At 35.0% G+C, this 16,889-nt stretch overlaps 2 protein-coding genes and 1 long non-coding RNA gene across 6 annotated transcripts; 1 reads left to right on the plus strand and 2 right to left on the minus strand.

Annotated features, from left to right (window-relative positions):
• Positions 1 to 7,465: 7,465 nt before the first annotated feature.
• On the minus strand, positions 7,466 to 8,530 carry LOC149944217 (MIT domain-containing protein 1-like). 3 transcript variants are annotated; one of them, XM_090175077.1, is made up of 5 exons: positions 8,327 to 8,530; positions 8,143 to 8,244; positions 8,010 to 8,082; positions 7,859 to 7,958; positions 7,466 to 7,801 (listed from the first exon to the last, which is right to left on the minus strand). In XM_090175077.1, the coding sequence occupies exons 1-5, from the start codon at positions 8,478 to 8,480 to the stop codon at positions 7,520 to 7,522; spliced, it is 711 nt and encodes a 236-aa protein (XP_090031203.1). In that variant the 5' UTR covers positions 8,481 to 8,530; the 3' UTR covers positions 7,466 to 7,519. The 3 variants fall into 3 exon arrangements, with proteins under 3 accessions (XP_090031203.1, XP_090031202.1, XP_090031204.1); XM_090175076.1 differs by having other exon boundaries at positions 7,469 to 7,801; positions 7,859 to 8,082; XM_090175078.1 differs by lacking the exon at positions 7,859 to 7,958 and having other exon boundaries at positions 7,631 to 7,801.
• A 69-nt stretch (positions 8,531 to 8,599) lies between these two features.
• On the minus strand, positions 8,600 to 14,861 carry LOC149944218 (uncharacterized). 2 transcript variants are annotated; one of them, XM_090175245.1, is made up of 16 exons: positions 14,716 to 14,861; positions 14,428 to 14,609; positions 14,238 to 14,364; positions 13,510 to 14,171; positions 12,882 to 12,947; positions 12,670 to 12,820; positions 12,418 to 12,602; positions 12,053 to 12,361; positions 11,787 to 11,999; positions 11,048 to 11,721; positions 10,485 to 10,950; positions 10,221 to 10,430; positions 9,960 to 10,162; positions 9,800 to 9,889; positions 9,531 to 9,740; positions 8,600 to 8,772 (listed from the first exon to the last, which is right to left on the minus strand). In XM_090175245.1, exons 1-16 carry the CDS (start codon positions 14,723 to 14,725, stop codon positions 8,727 to 8,729), a joined length of 3,804 nt encoding a protein of 1,267 aa, XP_090031371.1. In that variant the 5' UTR covers positions 14,726 to 14,861; the 3' UTR covers positions 8,600 to 8,726. The 2 variants fall into 2 exon arrangements, with proteins under 2 accessions (XP_090031371.1, XP_090031369.1); XM_090175243.1 differs by having other exon boundaries at positions 9,800 to 9,904.
• A 147-nt stretch (positions 14,862 to 15,008) lies between these two features.
• On the plus strand, positions 15,009 to 15,644 carry LOC149944219 (uncharacterized). The gene is made up of 2 exons (XR_016480992.1): positions 15,009 to 15,204; positions 15,263 to 15,644. It is a non-coding gene; the product is annotated as an uncharacterized LOC149944219 (long non-coding RNA).
• The last annotated feature ends 1,245 nt before the right edge of the window (positions 15,645 to 16,889 follow it).

The raw sequence follows: 16,889 nt of genomic DNA on the forward strand, positions 1-16,889 counted from the left end.
TTCTTATTAGGCTTAACCTTCCTCTAGTGCTTAAAATAATTTTGATAATTCTAATATTAATAGTTAACGAGATATAAGGTCCTAACTAAAGGGTAGTTTGGGCGATTGCCCAACTTGTTTAGTTCCGGGGGTCCGAATTAAAACGTAATAACTTAATTACTTTTAATTTAAAATTGTCAAAATTATTTTAAGCACTAAACAAGAGGCTGTTATACACTTAAATATTAATTTTATAAGTTAAAATACAAAATTAAAAGAGTTCAGCTTGAAATAGCGCGAAAGTAAACAATGACCACTGTAGTCTTCCCCCTTAAACGCGTACATTTAAATAAAATTTCATAAAGCTGCACTTCAACTCAAGATAATTTCCAATTTATTCCATCAAAAGTCAGGGAGTTCAATCGTATTTATTTATTTATTTATTTATTTCTATTTGAAATCATCTTCTCAATACTCGTATTATCAGGCATTCCCACGCATTGACTTTCAACTATGGCCGCTATGCTATCTTGACTAAATTTATAGCTAAACCATCCCGTGAAACCAAACTCCCCGAAAAACTGTGATCAAGTACAAAACAAGATGTCACGGACATTTAAATACACACAATGTATTAAATATATTTTAAATTTAAATTTTAACCAACTTTCAATCATCTTGTACCAGAAGTAAATAAACCGAAGTTATCAGACTGCTATACTCCCCATGTTGGAGGCGTTTTCCTTATGAAGTTACATTTTTACCTCGAATTTGAAATTTTGCGCGCTCCTAGGCCGAAAAAAAACGTTTTTGTTTTTATGAAACCATTTTTGATACATATAAATAGCTTATACCAACAATTCCCGAGTGCAATTTATCACGTCAAAAGACGGGGATGGAAATTAGCTTTTATTTGACTCGATTTTCTCATAATTTTCATAAGGAAAATGCCCTCCGATTCTGAACGCTATTTCGATAACTTCGGTTCATTTACTTCTGCTTGTAGAGGAATTTTATCGAAAAGTTGAATTTTCCGAGTTACCTGGCCTTAGAAATAAGGTAGTAATTTTTTTGGAGTTAGATGGCGCCTATATCAATTGGTCCGAAATTTAATATGACAATAGTGTGTACGCGGGTTATGAGGTCCCGCGAATTGGACTAAAATCTCACTTAAAATTAAAATTTCTTATTGCAACTGAAAATGTAGTTCAAGAATGATCAGTACTAACTCAAAATATAATTTTCAACCAAGTCGGTTTTAATTTAAAAGGATTATGTACATTTGAAGTCAAAAATCTACTAAAATTATTAAATGGAAAAATTACCAACTTGTGGGTCGCCTAGTGGCAAAATGAATATTGGGCTATTGAGGATCAGATATTTTTTTATCGATTGACATATCATTGACCCTGCTAAACCTTAAGGTCGACGTGGCGTTTTGGCCCTTTATGGTTGAAGCATTTTGTCAGGTTCGGTGGCGGCTAAGAACATACGCCGATGTAAAAATGTTCAGCGGCGGCGTGACAAATTTTCCACGGCGGCGGCGTAAGGATAATTTAATCAGTTTTATCAGTAGTATATTCTGCTACCCATTCTGAATTTGTCAACTGTCCGGGCTTGGGGACGCTGGCGTAGGGCACTATGATGATAGGCCTCCGGTGGTATGGTCTTTGTTACTAGGTACACCGGGCTATAAATTCTGACACATTGTATCCACCACTGCTGCGAAATCATTAAAAAGGCCCATAAACAATGTAAAAAATATAATGCAAATACAGTAAATACACCAAGAGAGACCAGGAACTTAAATATATTAATTTCTTTATACTCTTTCATAGAATTTCTGCTAGAAATCATTCAATGAACAATAATTATAATGACTATACAGTGATTTCAGTATCACGTGACACGACGTCACCTATGATTTTTCCCATAGAGAAAAAATCCCGCACAAAATGGCGGCCATAGCCAAAGCTACGAACTGAAACTACTCTATAGTAAGAGCCCTTGGAATTTTTTAGAAAATAGGAAAATAGTACGGCGTCGCGCCGAAGAAACGTCGGCGGCGGCGTGGCGCTCCGAAAAAATAACCTATCGGCAGCGGCGCGCCGAAAAGAAGGGAAAAGCCGGCATGGCGGCGTGAACAGCGGCGGCGTCAGACAATTTAAAACACAGTACGCGATCTTAGTACACACAAATCCCTTAGTATTGCGTGTAAAAAAGCCACTTCGAAAAACGTATAAATTCAAGTAGGCCACAACTGCAGAAATCCAACCTTGGAAATAACAGCATCATCCATAAAACTTTAACAAGCCATAATGTCGGAAAATGGAATTTATTGGGCCGTTAGCGGCGGGCGAAACGACCATACCAGTCGATGTAAATAATCACGTTTTCACGGGCAAATAGCAATTGATTAAAATATATAGATCGCCGCGTTTAACGAACAGCGCCCCCTGGGAATAAAAAGAGAAAGCTAAGAATTTTTCAAACGTAATAAATTGGTGCTACGACGGATGGCAAAATGGTCAACTTAACTTGGAAGCTCGCTCGGAAGGCTAACGGGTCTACGTAAGTCGTACCAAGTTAACGTGCCTCCTTTGGAATGACACGAACAGAGAGAAGATAATAGCCATCATTATCCAATTTAGTGTTTTGACAGGAATTTGCTCGTTCAGAGCGCGCTCGCCATTGAGTGCGACTAAACGTCCATTTAGCGCGTTTTGAAGATTGAAAAATGCGATTTATATATTACCAAGCCAAGTTGTTGAACCTACTTTGGCATCATATTTACGATTAGCAACTGATAATTCACTGAAAATCTACAAATCCTTTTTGACCCGAAGTGATTCTTCGTTGTGTTTTACCATAAATAACATAAGATTAAGCCTACATTTTGAAAACGTGTAGAGGAAACTTGTAGACGTAGCTTTATTCTCTAAAAACTTGTTGAGATTAACGGTAATAGTGAGTGTAGGGAGCTGTTGGCTCGATCGCGTGGCATGCAGGGCTTGTCACCACCCTCCTACGCATTGTAACCCGGCCACCTGAACTAATGGCTTTAAAAGTCGCATGATGACTTAGGCCTAAGGTGGTACCTTGGGTATTAGCCAAGCTGATGATGATGATTACAATCTACACTCAGCTACAAGTTCCCCCGTTCGCGTTTATCAGGAGTCGCTTAACCTATCCAATAACAATAAATATTATTCCATAAGTTTGAGGCCTCGGTCATTTTCCGGAAAATTTTCCCCACTTACAACACTAGTAATTTATATTTAAATTTTTTATTTTCCGGAAAATTTTCTGGAAATTTTTCCGCATTTTATTTTTCCGGAAAATTAACAACCCTAAACTTTCATCACAGCATGATAAAACAAGAAAAATAATTTTTTGATCTTCCGGAAGTCAAGCCTAAAGAAAAGAATACGTTTTGAAATTACGCGCTGATAAAGCAATTTTGCAACATCTCGACCAAACTCTCCCTTACAACAACGAGCAGGAAATACAAACAAAAAATAAGCACTGAGGAAGTGGTTCAGGATGCGAGCCTCACCGTAGATGAACCAAATATATATTACATGTAACAGAGAGGTAAAGGAAAATGATTAATTAATTCTGGCAATTAAAATTCCAAACAAGGCGTCAGAAAATTGCAATCGATCATTCGAAACAGACCGTAGCAAAAATGCCATCCGTATAGAATCTTCGGGGTTTATAAAAAAAATTATATTTCAAGGCCCATTTTATGTTGGAAATATCTTAAATTAAACTTGATAAAACTTTAATAGAAGCTAGTTACGTTAAAATTTGAGGTCAGGGTTCATACAACTAAATTGGCAAACCGATTTCCCTGATATCTCCAGGTTTTTCTAATAATATTTCCCTGATTTGCAAGGTGCAAGCAGTGTTGCCAATTTTCAAAATATTTGAAAAATTAACTTTTTAAAATTATATTTTATTGAAATTACAATGTTTAAACATTTTGTTTGTTAGGCCTATGTATTGATTGAAACACCTCCTTTATATTATTTATAAAAACCAAGATTCACGAAAATACACTGCTCTAGATAATTTCGGGCTTTCTATTGATAGTCAAATTAAAAAAAACATGGTATAAATACCCGCAGACATGAAAATTCCCACAAAATCAACGTTTTGGAAAAAAAATTACCTCTTTCCCAAAGAGCCAAAATGGACCCCCAAAATTCCCACAATACGGGAAATTTCAAAGAAACTGGCAACACTGGGTGCAAGAGCACCTAATGTTTTAAGATAAAGAACTAAGGTTTTATCTTATTTTGTCACAACACTTATAGCAAGTGCAATTGCGAGCTTAAGCAATCCTTTCATGATTGACATTTAAACTAATTTGGTTTTAATTATTACATAGAAGAGAAGTAAGAAAGGCAAATTTTTAGTCCGAAATATTTATTAATGTATGTTTCTACGCTTTAAGACCAACTTTCTGAACCCTAATAAATTTCCCGGATTTGTACTAACAATTGGAAATTTCCCCGACTTTAACCAACAAATGTAAATTTCCCCGATTTTAACCAACAATTGTACATTTCCCCGATTTTACTAACCATTTGAAATTTTCTCGATTTTACCAACAATTTGAAATTTTCCCGATTTTACCAACAATTTGAAATTTCCCCGACTTTTACCAACAAATGGAAATTGCCTCAATTTTACCAACAAATGGAAATTGCCTCGATTTTTACCAACAAATGGCAATTGCCCCGATTTTTACCAACAAATGGAAATTGAACCGACTTTTACCAACAAATGGAAATTGCCCCGACTTTTGCCAACAAATGGAAATTGCCCCGATTTTAACCAACAAATGGAAATTGCCCCGACTTTTGCCAACAAATGGAAATTGCCCCGATTTTAGCCAACAATTGTACATTTCCCCGATTTTACAAACCATTTGAAATTTTAACGATTTTACCAACAATTTGAAATTTCCCCGACTTTTACCAACAATTTGAAATTTCCCCGACTTTTACCAACAATTTGAAATTTCCCCGACTTTACCAACAAATGGAAATTGCCCCGACTTTTACCAACAAATGGAAATTGCCCCGACTTTTACCAACAAATGGAAATTGCCCCGACTTTTACCAACAAATGGAAATTGCCCCGACTTTTACCAACAAATGGAAATTGCCCCGACTTTACCAACAAATGGAAATTTCCCCGACATTTACTACCAAATTATGGGACTTTCCCCGACTTTTACCAACAAATGGAAATTGCCCCGACTTTTACCCACAAATGGAAATTTCCCCGACTTTTACTAACAAATTATGGGACTTTCCCCGACTTTTACTAACAAATTATGGGACTTTCCCCGACTTTTACTAACAAATAATTGGACTTTCCCCGACTTTTACTAACAAATTATTGGACTTTCCCCGACTTTTACTAACAAATTATTGGACTTTCCCCGACTTTTACTAACAAATTATTGGACTTTCCCCGACTTTTACTAACAAATTATTGGACTTTCCCCGACTTTTACTAACAAATTATTGGACTTTCCCCGACTTTTACTAACAAATTATTGGACTTTCCCCGACTTTTATTAACAAATTATGGAACTTTGACCAACTTTTACTAACAAATGGAAATTTTCCTGAACAAATAGTGTAAATTCCCTTGACCTTTCTGTCGACAACTTAATCACCTGATATTTAACGGTTTTCACTAGTGCCTAAATATACCCAAGGCAAAGTTATTGTTAATGTTATTTATCCAAAATGTAACAGACGATTACAAACATAAACAACTAATTAAAATAAAACCAATAATCCTTATAAGTATCCCTAGTTCAAATAAACCAAATATACAGAATAAATTTAAAAAAAGGGCAGTGGACTGAGAAATTCCAGAAAATACAGAGGCTGAAAATTCTTAACACAAAACATAAGGCATTTCCACGCGGCTACATTGTAGACATTCCCTTAAAAAATAAATTTGATACAAGAGTAGGCCTCTCTCAAGAGCACTTTTGAAACAATCTCACTTTAGGGCGAACGAAAAATTCCGAAATAACCAGTAGTAACGGAGTAGACGAAATTAGGAATTGAGCTAAATGTCAATGACTTTGGAAGCGTCAACAATGGGTCGTCGTAGGGGGGCCAGGTCAGAGGTTACATTACATCCTTACAGGGGAGGAACCACCCACTACACGAATTCCCTAATTAAAGCGAAAATTACTTAATATACTAGGGGGTAGGGCTAACTTCGAAATAATTATTATCTCCAAACAAAAGCCCGCCAAAATAAAAGAAACATATCTTCCTAACTTAAGTCCTTTAAAGGAAAAAACCGATTTACCTAAACTAATTAAAATTAATACCGTAGTTGTATTTATCATTTTCTTTGCATACATGTAAGATTTTCTAGAACAAACGGGTTTGTAGATAATACGTTGGTACACTGTTAGCAAACGAAATAACAGTATAAACAACTCTAGGAAATTTTATAAAATTTCAAGGTTAAGAAAAGGAACTTTGCTTCAAATACACGTACTTTTTAACCATATAATAAAATGTTAGATAAGTATAATATAGTTCCGTTATGGTTTCTGTAAGATAATATTAACGAGATTCCGTTCTGCTCAAAAATGCGGGTGGTTTATGATTTTTTTTTATTTGGAAGGTAGTTTTTCCAAGTATGTTATGACATTGCGTTTTCGCCCATAGCATTCACGCCCCTCCTATTTCTTCAACGCATTCTAGGAATTTTGAGGCTTACTTTATCAAATGTTCTTATTTTACGAAACGTCAAAAAACCCTAATAATTTCGCGGAAATAAGTCTATAAAACGTGGTTAAATTTTAGACCTTAAATTAGGCTAGCACGTGTAATTTTTACTTTACTGATACGCGATAAGTATCAATTGCCTATCTTCAGGAAACTTTAATCAGATACGCCTTCAAGAAGATTGATAAGACATTTTGTTATTTAGCAACCACAAATTTCTTGTTTGAAAATCGAACTCCCGCGCATCCACCGCCAACTACCCGAAAAACCGAAGCACTGCTAGAAGCCCATGGATTATCATGTGTTCAGCGGAACGTGCTTCGAGTCTTCCTATATTGACTACAAAAATCAAAACCGCAATGAAATAAAAGCAAAAATGGACTCACCAATTATTATGGTAATCCTTAGAAACTATTTCAATCGAAGTCACTTCAATTTTAGTCACAAAATCACTAATTTTTCAACACCATAATACAGCGCGTCCCACGACTTACCCAACAACACAGCTTTTTCTTTTTGCGTTCAAGCGTCGTCTGCTCGTTTCGATAACGATGTTGGAAATGCCGCCCTCTTTTATGATAAAAACGAACTAAAGTAACTTTTTTTCTACTTTTGCGGACAGCTATTGCCATCTAGTTTATGAAATTTAAACTATTTAAAAAGCTTTAATAAAAAAAATTAAATCAATTTGAAATTAAATGAAAATATTAAAAATTTATTTACAGTGACATATAAAAATAGGTCTAAAAACATTATATTCAATATTAGCTCATGATTTTCTTTGTATAATTAACGTGAAAAACATCAATTGTGGTTTCGTGACATTTACGAAAACTTAAATCACAGAAACCAATATCAAAATTGTGCTCCGTTGGTTTGAAATAATCCAGTCCACGTCCTACTTTTATAATCCACCCATTATCTAACCTGATCTCTCGATCATGTAGTGTTGAAGAGAAAGATATTGACAATTCAACATTATGTTTTGATAAACTCGATGACAACTGATTTAACCTTTTCCTTTGACCATCAGCTTCTTGTTGATGCTAGATTAAAAACTATTAATGTAAAATTCAGTTTCATAGCAATTTAAATTATCTTACAGGATCAGAGCCAGTTGTAAGGCAAATTTTCTGTAGATTTGGACAATATTTTATCAACAATTCGCAAAAACGCAGCAAATTGTAGATCTGATGGGTATTCCTAATATATGGGTCTTCAATTTCAACTAACGTGATTTCGCTGTCTAAGTACCTTTTAAACAGTTGTTCATAACTGTTCCCTGTTGAGTCACAGGCAATTTGCATCTGTTCGTGAAATGTTCCAGCTGTATTGACATAATAAAAGTTTAGATTATTGGCACACATAACTATTTCAATTTTATTACCATCTTTTTCTTTTTGGAGAAGAACTTTAACTTTCTCTGCTCTGTCAATGTACTGTGTTACTCGTAATCTTAAATCTCGTCTTCTGTTATCATCATTTGTATCTAAAATTAACAGCTGTATTAACCCACCTACTCAACTTATGATTGGTCAAGGCTTCACAAAACCAAATTTTAAATTTCTTACTTTTGGACACATCTAAAAGAAGTTGGATTCCTTCTTGATAACAGACCAAAGCCGATTGATACTTTTTATTTCGATCATATTCAACGGCTCGACATAAAACAGAAGCCGCGGAGGTTTCTATTCCAGAAATAAGAGAATTTCTTGCGTCGGCCATTATTTTTGAAATTGAAAACTAAATCTAAAAACAATACGAAAGTGCTGACACCTCTGGGGACCAAATATGTAACACGGCTAACTTAGATATAAGTTGGTTGTGAATGTAAAAAATTATCATTTAAAATTTAAAAACGTCTTTATTGATATTTACCGTAGTTTAAGTAAAATAATACATCGCAAATTATATAATTTATAATCATTCCTGACATTTCACTAAAAAGATTTAAAATCTGATATAATACATTCACTCTGACTTGGAAGAATTACTACTGTTTCCATTGGAAGGTCTCCTATGAAAATAGATAATACAGTAATAAATGAAAAAGAAATCGCAAATATTATTTCAAAATAATGAGGGGGAGGGGAAGGTTATTGTCAACATTCAGTAATAGGCCCGTATAAAATAACTCTTTTAGAGCGGCTCACCATGGCTCACCAGTGGCGTCACCAGGATTTCAAAACTGGTGGAGCTTAAGCCATAAGCACTGGTCAGGGGCGTGAATGAATGAATGAACTTATTAATCGGTTTGCGTACAGAAAAACGCGTCCTTTTAAATCAGGACGGCTCCGCTCAGGGGAGCTCAACCACATACAAAGAATGCACTTTTGTTACTTTAAAAATAATAATAGCAGAACAACAACAAAAACTAGTATTAAAAATGAAAACTAATATTAATATTAATTATTAGTGAGTGATATGGGGGAGGGGGGAGCTCCCAAAAAGGTTTGTAAAGTTGAAACATTGAGGCCGACCAGGAAAAATAAAATTTTTGATGCCCATTTTAAAGTTCGAAGAAACTTTCCAACAAGTGAATTGGAAAAATTGGGAATTTTAGGAGGCGCTTTTCGGAAATTTTAGGTGGCGCTTCAGAAAATTTACAGGTGGCTCAAGCACCGCCTAAAAGACCCTAGCGACGCCACTGTGGCTCACCATCATACGTGGTGTAAGGTTGTTGCCAAAACAAGTTGCTTATGATAAGCATCAACAATTTTTGTCCAACATCTGAATATTTTCTAATATCACGTCTATAAAAATTACCCAACATACTTTTCTCCAAATGCAGCCGCTAATCTGTTTGCAACTGGTGTAGTTGAGAATACAGTTTTCACTGCAGTTTTATTAGTTTCTTTTGAAACAGAAAGCCTTGGAGGCACGTTAGTTGACGAGCTTGTAATTATAGATGATATTGGAACGATAGTTTCTGACTCCAACGTACGCTGTTGCCTTATTCGTCTTATTTCTTGGCTTACTCTTTCCCTAGATAAACAAATGTTTAATATATATGTATTACAAAATAAAAATTAAATACTCTTTACTTTTCAAATTTTTCATTAGTCAACTGTCGTTTTGTTCTTTCGATGTCCATTTCCAATTTCTTTACTTGAGTTTTGTAGTTAACCATTTCCCTACATTGATTTTCCCTAAAGTTACGTAATTTGAGTAAATATTTCTTTAAGTAGTGAAATAATTCCTTACATTCTTTCCTCAGTTTCTTTTAGGCGATTCCTTAAGTGTTCCACTTCGGCTACCACTTCTTGCCTCGTCAATTCTTGACGAAATTCTTTCTCTCTGTGGTTAATCATTAACGATTCCAAATGGCCAACGGATGTTCGCGAAACAGTCAAATGCTCTCTCAATGATATCATTTCCTCCTGTAGTTCTAATAATCGTTTTGATAGCTAAAGACAAATAAATAGCTTTAAAAAAATATCAGGATAAAACTACATTGAAACATACCAAATCCTTATCAGATTCGCCCGTATATAACTGCTTAGCTATATGGTGATTTGTTTCGTCTAGTGATTTACACACATCCCTCGTTGCTTCCAGTTCCTCCCTTAAACATGATGTTTCATCTCGGGCATGTTGTAGTTCATTTTCAAGTTCATGAACCGAGGAGTTCAAATCAGTCAGTTGTTGTTGGTAGTTTTGTTGGGCTTCTAAGTGCTAAAACGTAACTAATGTTATTATTATTAATAAATGACAGACAATTAAACTTACCACTTGTAATTCACTATCCAACACGTTTATTGTTTCCTGGCACTGCCTCAGCTCAGTGTCTTTAGTGACTAGGACATGGGATACTGATGAATTTTGAGCTTCCAGTTCTTTATTCTGATTTTCTAGCAAACTATTTTGTTGGGAGAGATGTTGATACTGTTCTATGATGTCCTCTCTTTCCCGTTCCTTGATAGCCAGTAGTTCTTGTATTCTTTTGACTTCTGTAACATATTCCTGAATCTGCCGTTGCAGCAATATTTTGTCACTTGTGACAGTGGTCAAGTCTTGTCCCACTCTCTCATGTTCCACCGTGACTGTGGTCAAATCCGACAATAAACGTTTGTTCTCCCGAGCTGCTGCGTCTAACTCATCCTCTAGTTTATTTAATTGGGCGTTCTTCTCCTCAAGTTGTTGCTTCAATTTTGTAGCAACTAATTCCTTGTCTTTTAATTCCACTTGGATGTTCCTTTTAAAAAACAAGTTGGTTTAAACATTCTCATTATGCAGCCAACCAGTCTAAAGTATCAAGATATAAGTTTTTGTAACAAAAGTGAAAAACTTACTCAACATAGCTTTCCATGTTCGAAAATGTGGCATGCATAGTTTGCGCCTCAGCTTCTTGTTGTTGCAAATGACGCTGAAGTCCAACAACTTCATATTCTTGCATTAACTGCCCAGAATTGATCTGCTGTCTCTCAGTTTCAAATGTCTTTAACAGAGTCTGTAAAGAATTAATTTCCAAAGCTTGTTGGTCAACTACACTTTGTAGCTGATCAATTTTCGAATGCTGCATCTTGTAATTCGCTTCGGCTAGCTTAACTTGGGCGTCTTTTTCTTTTATTTGATGCCGAAGACGTTCAACATTTCTTTCACCTTCTTCGACTTGATGCCTCAGCATTGCTATTTCATTTTCATTCTTTTTAACTTTGTATGTTAAACCAACAACTTCCGTTTCAACACTTGATAGCCTTCCTTTAGGCTTTTCTCCGACTACTTGTATAGAATCATCCTTATCAGTGGGTATACGAATCTCTTCCATTTCGTGAACTTTTCTTTGTAGCTGTGCTTTTTCATTGAGTAGAGTTGCTTGAACTCGTTGGTATTCTTGTACTAATGAGCTATTTTGTATCTTTAACTGCTCAACTTCTGTCAAAGCTTTATTTCGTTCCATTGTAAGTTCGGCTATCAAGTTATTGGCAGTGGATGGAGATTTTTGACTAACAATAACATCATTACTCTGTAAAAATATAAAATATTTAATAACTTAACATGAAATTTCCATTGAAATAAAATTAAACATACTTTACGCAACTGACTCTCTAGTAAGGTAATTTTGTCTTGCAAGGAAGCATTTTCCGCTTCAAGAATTTGAATTTGATCACTCAGTTGGTCATTTTCTTTGGATAACTGGTCAATCGCATTGTCTTGTTCGACAGTCGATCGTGGTCCTCTTGTGTCTTCAATCAATTGCATTTGAGCCATCTCATTTTGAAGATTAACTATTTGTTCATTGGACTAACAAGGAAATAAATTAAATTTTAACTAATTTAAATTCAGTTGCAATTTACATGTTTCAACTGTTCCAGAAGCTCTTCTTTCTCTTGTGACAGTATATGTACGTTTCCTTGAAGCTGTTGGATTTTAATTTCCATCAATTTGACGTAGTTTTCACGGTCTTCTTTACCATCATCTATTTCCTGCTCAGTAGCAGAAACACTCTTGTCAACGGTGCTAACGCAACCACTGGGAGCCCTACGTCGTTCTTTAGACATTGAGTCCTCTAATAATTCATGATACTGCTTTTTGTAAAAGTTGCGTTCTTCGTCTAATAGCTTCAACATAGCATCATCAACTTTAGGTGCTGTTTCACTTGATTCCTGTAAAATATTAATTTTTCCAACTAGTTCTAAAACAGTGAAGAAAACTCTCGTACTTTTCCACGTGAACTTTGAAGTAACTTCAATAAAGCTCTACTTTCTTCCTTGTATTGGTCACGTTGAGTCTCTAGTTGAGTTATATATGCCATGAGCGAATCTACAGTGTCAGATTGGGAATTATCTGGAGAACTATGACTTTGTTTGCGGCTAAGTCTATCTATTTCTAGCAAAAGTTCCTTTTCTAGAATATAATCTCGAGTTATAAAAAATCCAGAGTAAGAAATGTAAAAAATTGTAAAAATGCCAACCATTATTGGTCAATTCTTTAACTTTATTCGCTAAAGCTTCCTTATCCTTGTTGATTTCCAAAACTAAGCTCTCCATTTTTGCAGTTTGATTATCTGAAGTTGAGATATTTATTTTCAACTCTTTAACTAGTTGCTTTAGCTTGTCATTTTCCTGAAAGAAAAAAAAACTGAAGAACATACCAAAAAAACCAATTAAGATAAAAACTCTTTACCAGTTCACCAACTGACAGTGACTTCTTACAGTTTTTCAGTTGATCCCAGAGTTCTTCTTCAATCCTCTTTAACAAAAATATTTACATGAATATTACAATTGAATACATTAAGATTGATAGGGATGCACAGATATATTGGTAACCTCTATATCGGCCTTTTTTTCCTAATACCAGTATCAGCCAATACCGGTATTAGAAAAATATTTTCAGAAAAACCTTTAAAAATAAGAAAATTAATAAATTATTGATTAACTTAAGATAATATTTTAATTGATTGCCCGCACCACATACGCCAGACTTCAGAAGCTAGATCATACCTTTTTTTAGACAGGCAGTTAAGAGTGTAAACAAATAAAAAAAAACGATATTCGATTCGTGATAGAAAAAATATGTATCAAGTAAAATGAAAAGAAACATTCGGATATGCTCTTGCAAACTTTTTTTCATGAAAAATTCAAATAAAATGGTGTGACAATGATTTTATCATATACACTACTGTTATGATAGATAACTTAGTTAATATTGGCTGATATATCGTCTGATATTATCAGCCATGAATAGCCGATATAGGGCTATACCCATATCGGTGTATCCCTAATGATTGATAATGATGATTAATCTTACTTACTTTATCTTTACTAGAAACTTTGGAAGGTTTGGCTGTGTTAATGGAAGAAATTTTTTCTTTTTCAGCTTTTTGTGGCATTGATCGAATCTCATCTATCAGCTTATCATTTTGACTTTCTAGTTGGGAAAGCTGCATTCTTAAGTGTAAAATCAATTCATCTTTGTTGTTTTCTATTTCTTTTGCTACAACTGCCTCTATAGGACGTCCATGCTCTAGTAACTTTGACAATCTCTTGATTTCCATATCGCGAACATTGACTTGATTTTTGTACACATCGTTCTCTTCACGTAAAGAGTCATTGTCTTTATTCAAAGTATCTAATTGTTCACGAAGTTTTGTAATGCTGCTGTCTGCAGCTCTCAAAATATCAGCGACATAGACATCTTTGCTTTGATGCTGAATTTGGGGTAATGTTGATGGTTGAGCCAAAGAAGGAGGTGGAGAAGAAATTTCCAGTCTTTGTCTTCTAAAAGGAATTGGCTGTTTTTTACCACCTGGAGTTTGGATAACAGCCTGAAGATTCTTTTCTTGAAGTTCCAAAATCTTCTCAGATTTTTCTCTGGATTCATTCTCCAAGGTCTTAACTTTTAACAAATACTGAGAATTAAGAAACCTAAGGTCAGAGTTTTCTTGATCTAGTTTTCTGTTAATAATCTTTTGCTCTAAAAATTGAAAAATAAACATTTTTACTTACAATAATTAGATTTTATTTTAAAAATATTGAATACCTCTGAATAAGGACTCAAATTTTTCTTTCTCTATAATAACCTGATGCTTTATTTTATTGTTTTCAGTTACTAAACGTCCATTTTCTAGTTTGTACGGTTCAACTGAGCTTTCGAAGAGACTGCAATTCTAAAAGACAAGTTTCTACGGGTAGTTCAATGTCTTGGTGAACATCTGATCATCTCAACATACCTTTTGTAGTTGTAAAGTATCCTTTTTGATAGTTCGCAAACTGTCTATTGTTTGTACCAAATCACTGAAAAGTCTTTCTACTAAAGGCAATGACTCTATTCCCAATGTTTGCATGTAACCAAGTTGATCTAGTCTTTTCCTTAACGCTGCAAATTTTCTTTCCGAATAAGCATTACTCGACACTGAAAGGAATAAAAACATTTACAATGATATTTTTAGGACTAGGCCTAAAAGATTAGCACTAAGAAACAAAACATAAATTAAAATATATTCATTTTGGTTGACAACCTGTAGTCATTTTTAAAATTTTATGGCTTTCAATTCATTAGTAAGTACCGAACTTCAAGAGTTTACATCCATTTAAAATTCCCACTAAGATGTCGTCTGCTCAGCTGCAGCGTAGTTTCAGAGCGCGGGACATTAAAATATTTTACAGCGATATTGCATGATTTTGCATCGAAGGTGGTGCTTTCATAATAAAAAGCAACCTTTACTCCACAAAAAAAAAAACGTCAACAATATAGGATTTAACTCCCCCTCCCCCTTTTTTTTGTTCGATACGTTACCTTTGACCCAGGACTTCTTTTTAAATATTTCTTCCCCTTCTCTAACATTTATTTTCGATTACCCCTCCCACCCCCCTAACCCAGAGACGTAGGGTGAAGAACGTGGGCGATAAATTTCAGTTTCAGCTTTGGTTTTTGGAAGCAGTCTACTAACGTACCCGTTCTTCCCCAGTTTTAATACTTTTAACGAAAGATTTTTAAATACATAATGGTAATTTTTTGTGGAATGTTTCAGGTTAAATATTCTAAATAACCAAATTTTCTCTCAGCCACTTCGAACTCCTTCGCCAGAAATTCAAGAGGGATGCGTTTGTGGGAGACCAGTGGCACGTCTTCTTTGCAAAGTCTGTGGCACAGTCAGAGAAGGGAGGAAACTTCGTCCATGTCCAACACATCCCAATATAATCTATTTGATGGACATTACAACTTGCCCAAAGTGCAAGAACTACAGTTTGGTAGAGATTCAGAAAAATTAACATCAAACACGTGAACTTTTTAACGTAATAACAACCATGTTACAAAACGCACAAAACTGGTCATACTTAGTACAAAAATGTAAATTTGCAATAAACGTTATTTTGAAAACCAAAACTATTGTGATATATATTAAGAGAAGTATACAATTTATTTTACTATAATTGAAATGTTATTCATTTCATTTGAACAATGGGCCTTTGCAGGCTCCCGTTGTTAATAAAAAGACGTTCCAGTAAAAAACATGGTGCAGGGCGAAATAATTTTTTCCGACAAAACAAATTCTGACGTCATCTACATATAATGTCTCTTGGTTTGTTCTTTTGTTTATCCTCTGTTTCTGACAGATTCCGATTTCCATTGTGTCTAAATTTTCTTCCGCCATTTGGTTTTGTTATCCTTATATTTGAGGAGGGCGGAAATGTTGGATACCTGAAGCCTTAGCTTGAGTGTATTAGTTACGGGTTTCGGGTGACGTGAAACTGTAACCAAGTTTCTGATTCGCTGGGGATGATCTCACTCTGTTGGGTAGGCTATAGACGCTTTATCGGACTTGGTAATCCTTTATTCCTTTTTCTCTTTCGTCTTTGGGTGACTAGTCTAAAACATTTCCTGGGACATATCGGACGGTTATAGAGGGAGTACAGTTTTTAACGACGGGGGGTGATGTTTGGGGCTCTTTCCTCTCCCGTTATCCAAAGTTCCAAACATGCTACGGTTGATTTTGGTGATGCAATAAACGGAGTCAGGTGGTTTTTCTAGATTTCCTGTTGCTTTCATTGGCGCCAAGGTGGCGAGAGGGGGTGATAATGGGTGGTCAATAGCTAGTGTCCTTAAACCAGGCCTTAGCTGAAGAATTACTTAATTGGATTTTTTATATTTAAATTAAGCTTTAGAACTTGTTTTAAAGGTAGGGATACCAAATGTCAATAGTGTCAAATTATTATTAGATATTCAATTAGGATGATTTAACACTAATACCATAAATAACGTAATACGTCTATGCCTTCCTCGTGCATTTTTTCTTACTACATCCTTTCTTCACCAAATATAAATCAGTTTAAACTCTGTAACCCGGAAGGCTAACCCTCTTTGTGATTTGAATTTTTCTATTGGTCATCCAAAAGGAGTCGGAGGTAAAATTCAGCCAATCATGTAGTACTCGTCTGTGGCTAAATACGTAATTAAGCCAAAAAATGGTGGTATTCAAAATCGCGCGCCAAATTGCCGGAATATCACATTGGGTTAGATTAGTTCATGGCGCCGCTACCAAGTGGCGCTATTTAGAAGAAAAAAATTAGCGTCACTGTGAAGAAATGATGTTGTAAAAAAAATACCTAATGTCATACCATAAGTCTATAATATTGTTCCCTAAGTTTGTCACTTTGGGGAATATTTTACTGAGAGCTAGTAATGGAGTGA

Source organism: Leiobunum rupestre, chromosome 5 (assembly GCF_980474605.1).
Source record: "Leiobunum rupestre chromosome 5, qqLeiRupe1.1.hap1, whole genome shotgun sequence".
Taxonomy (NCBI): domain Eukaryota; kingdom Metazoa; phylum Arthropoda; class Arachnida; order Opiliones; family Sclerosomatidae; genus Leiobunum; species Leiobunum rupestre.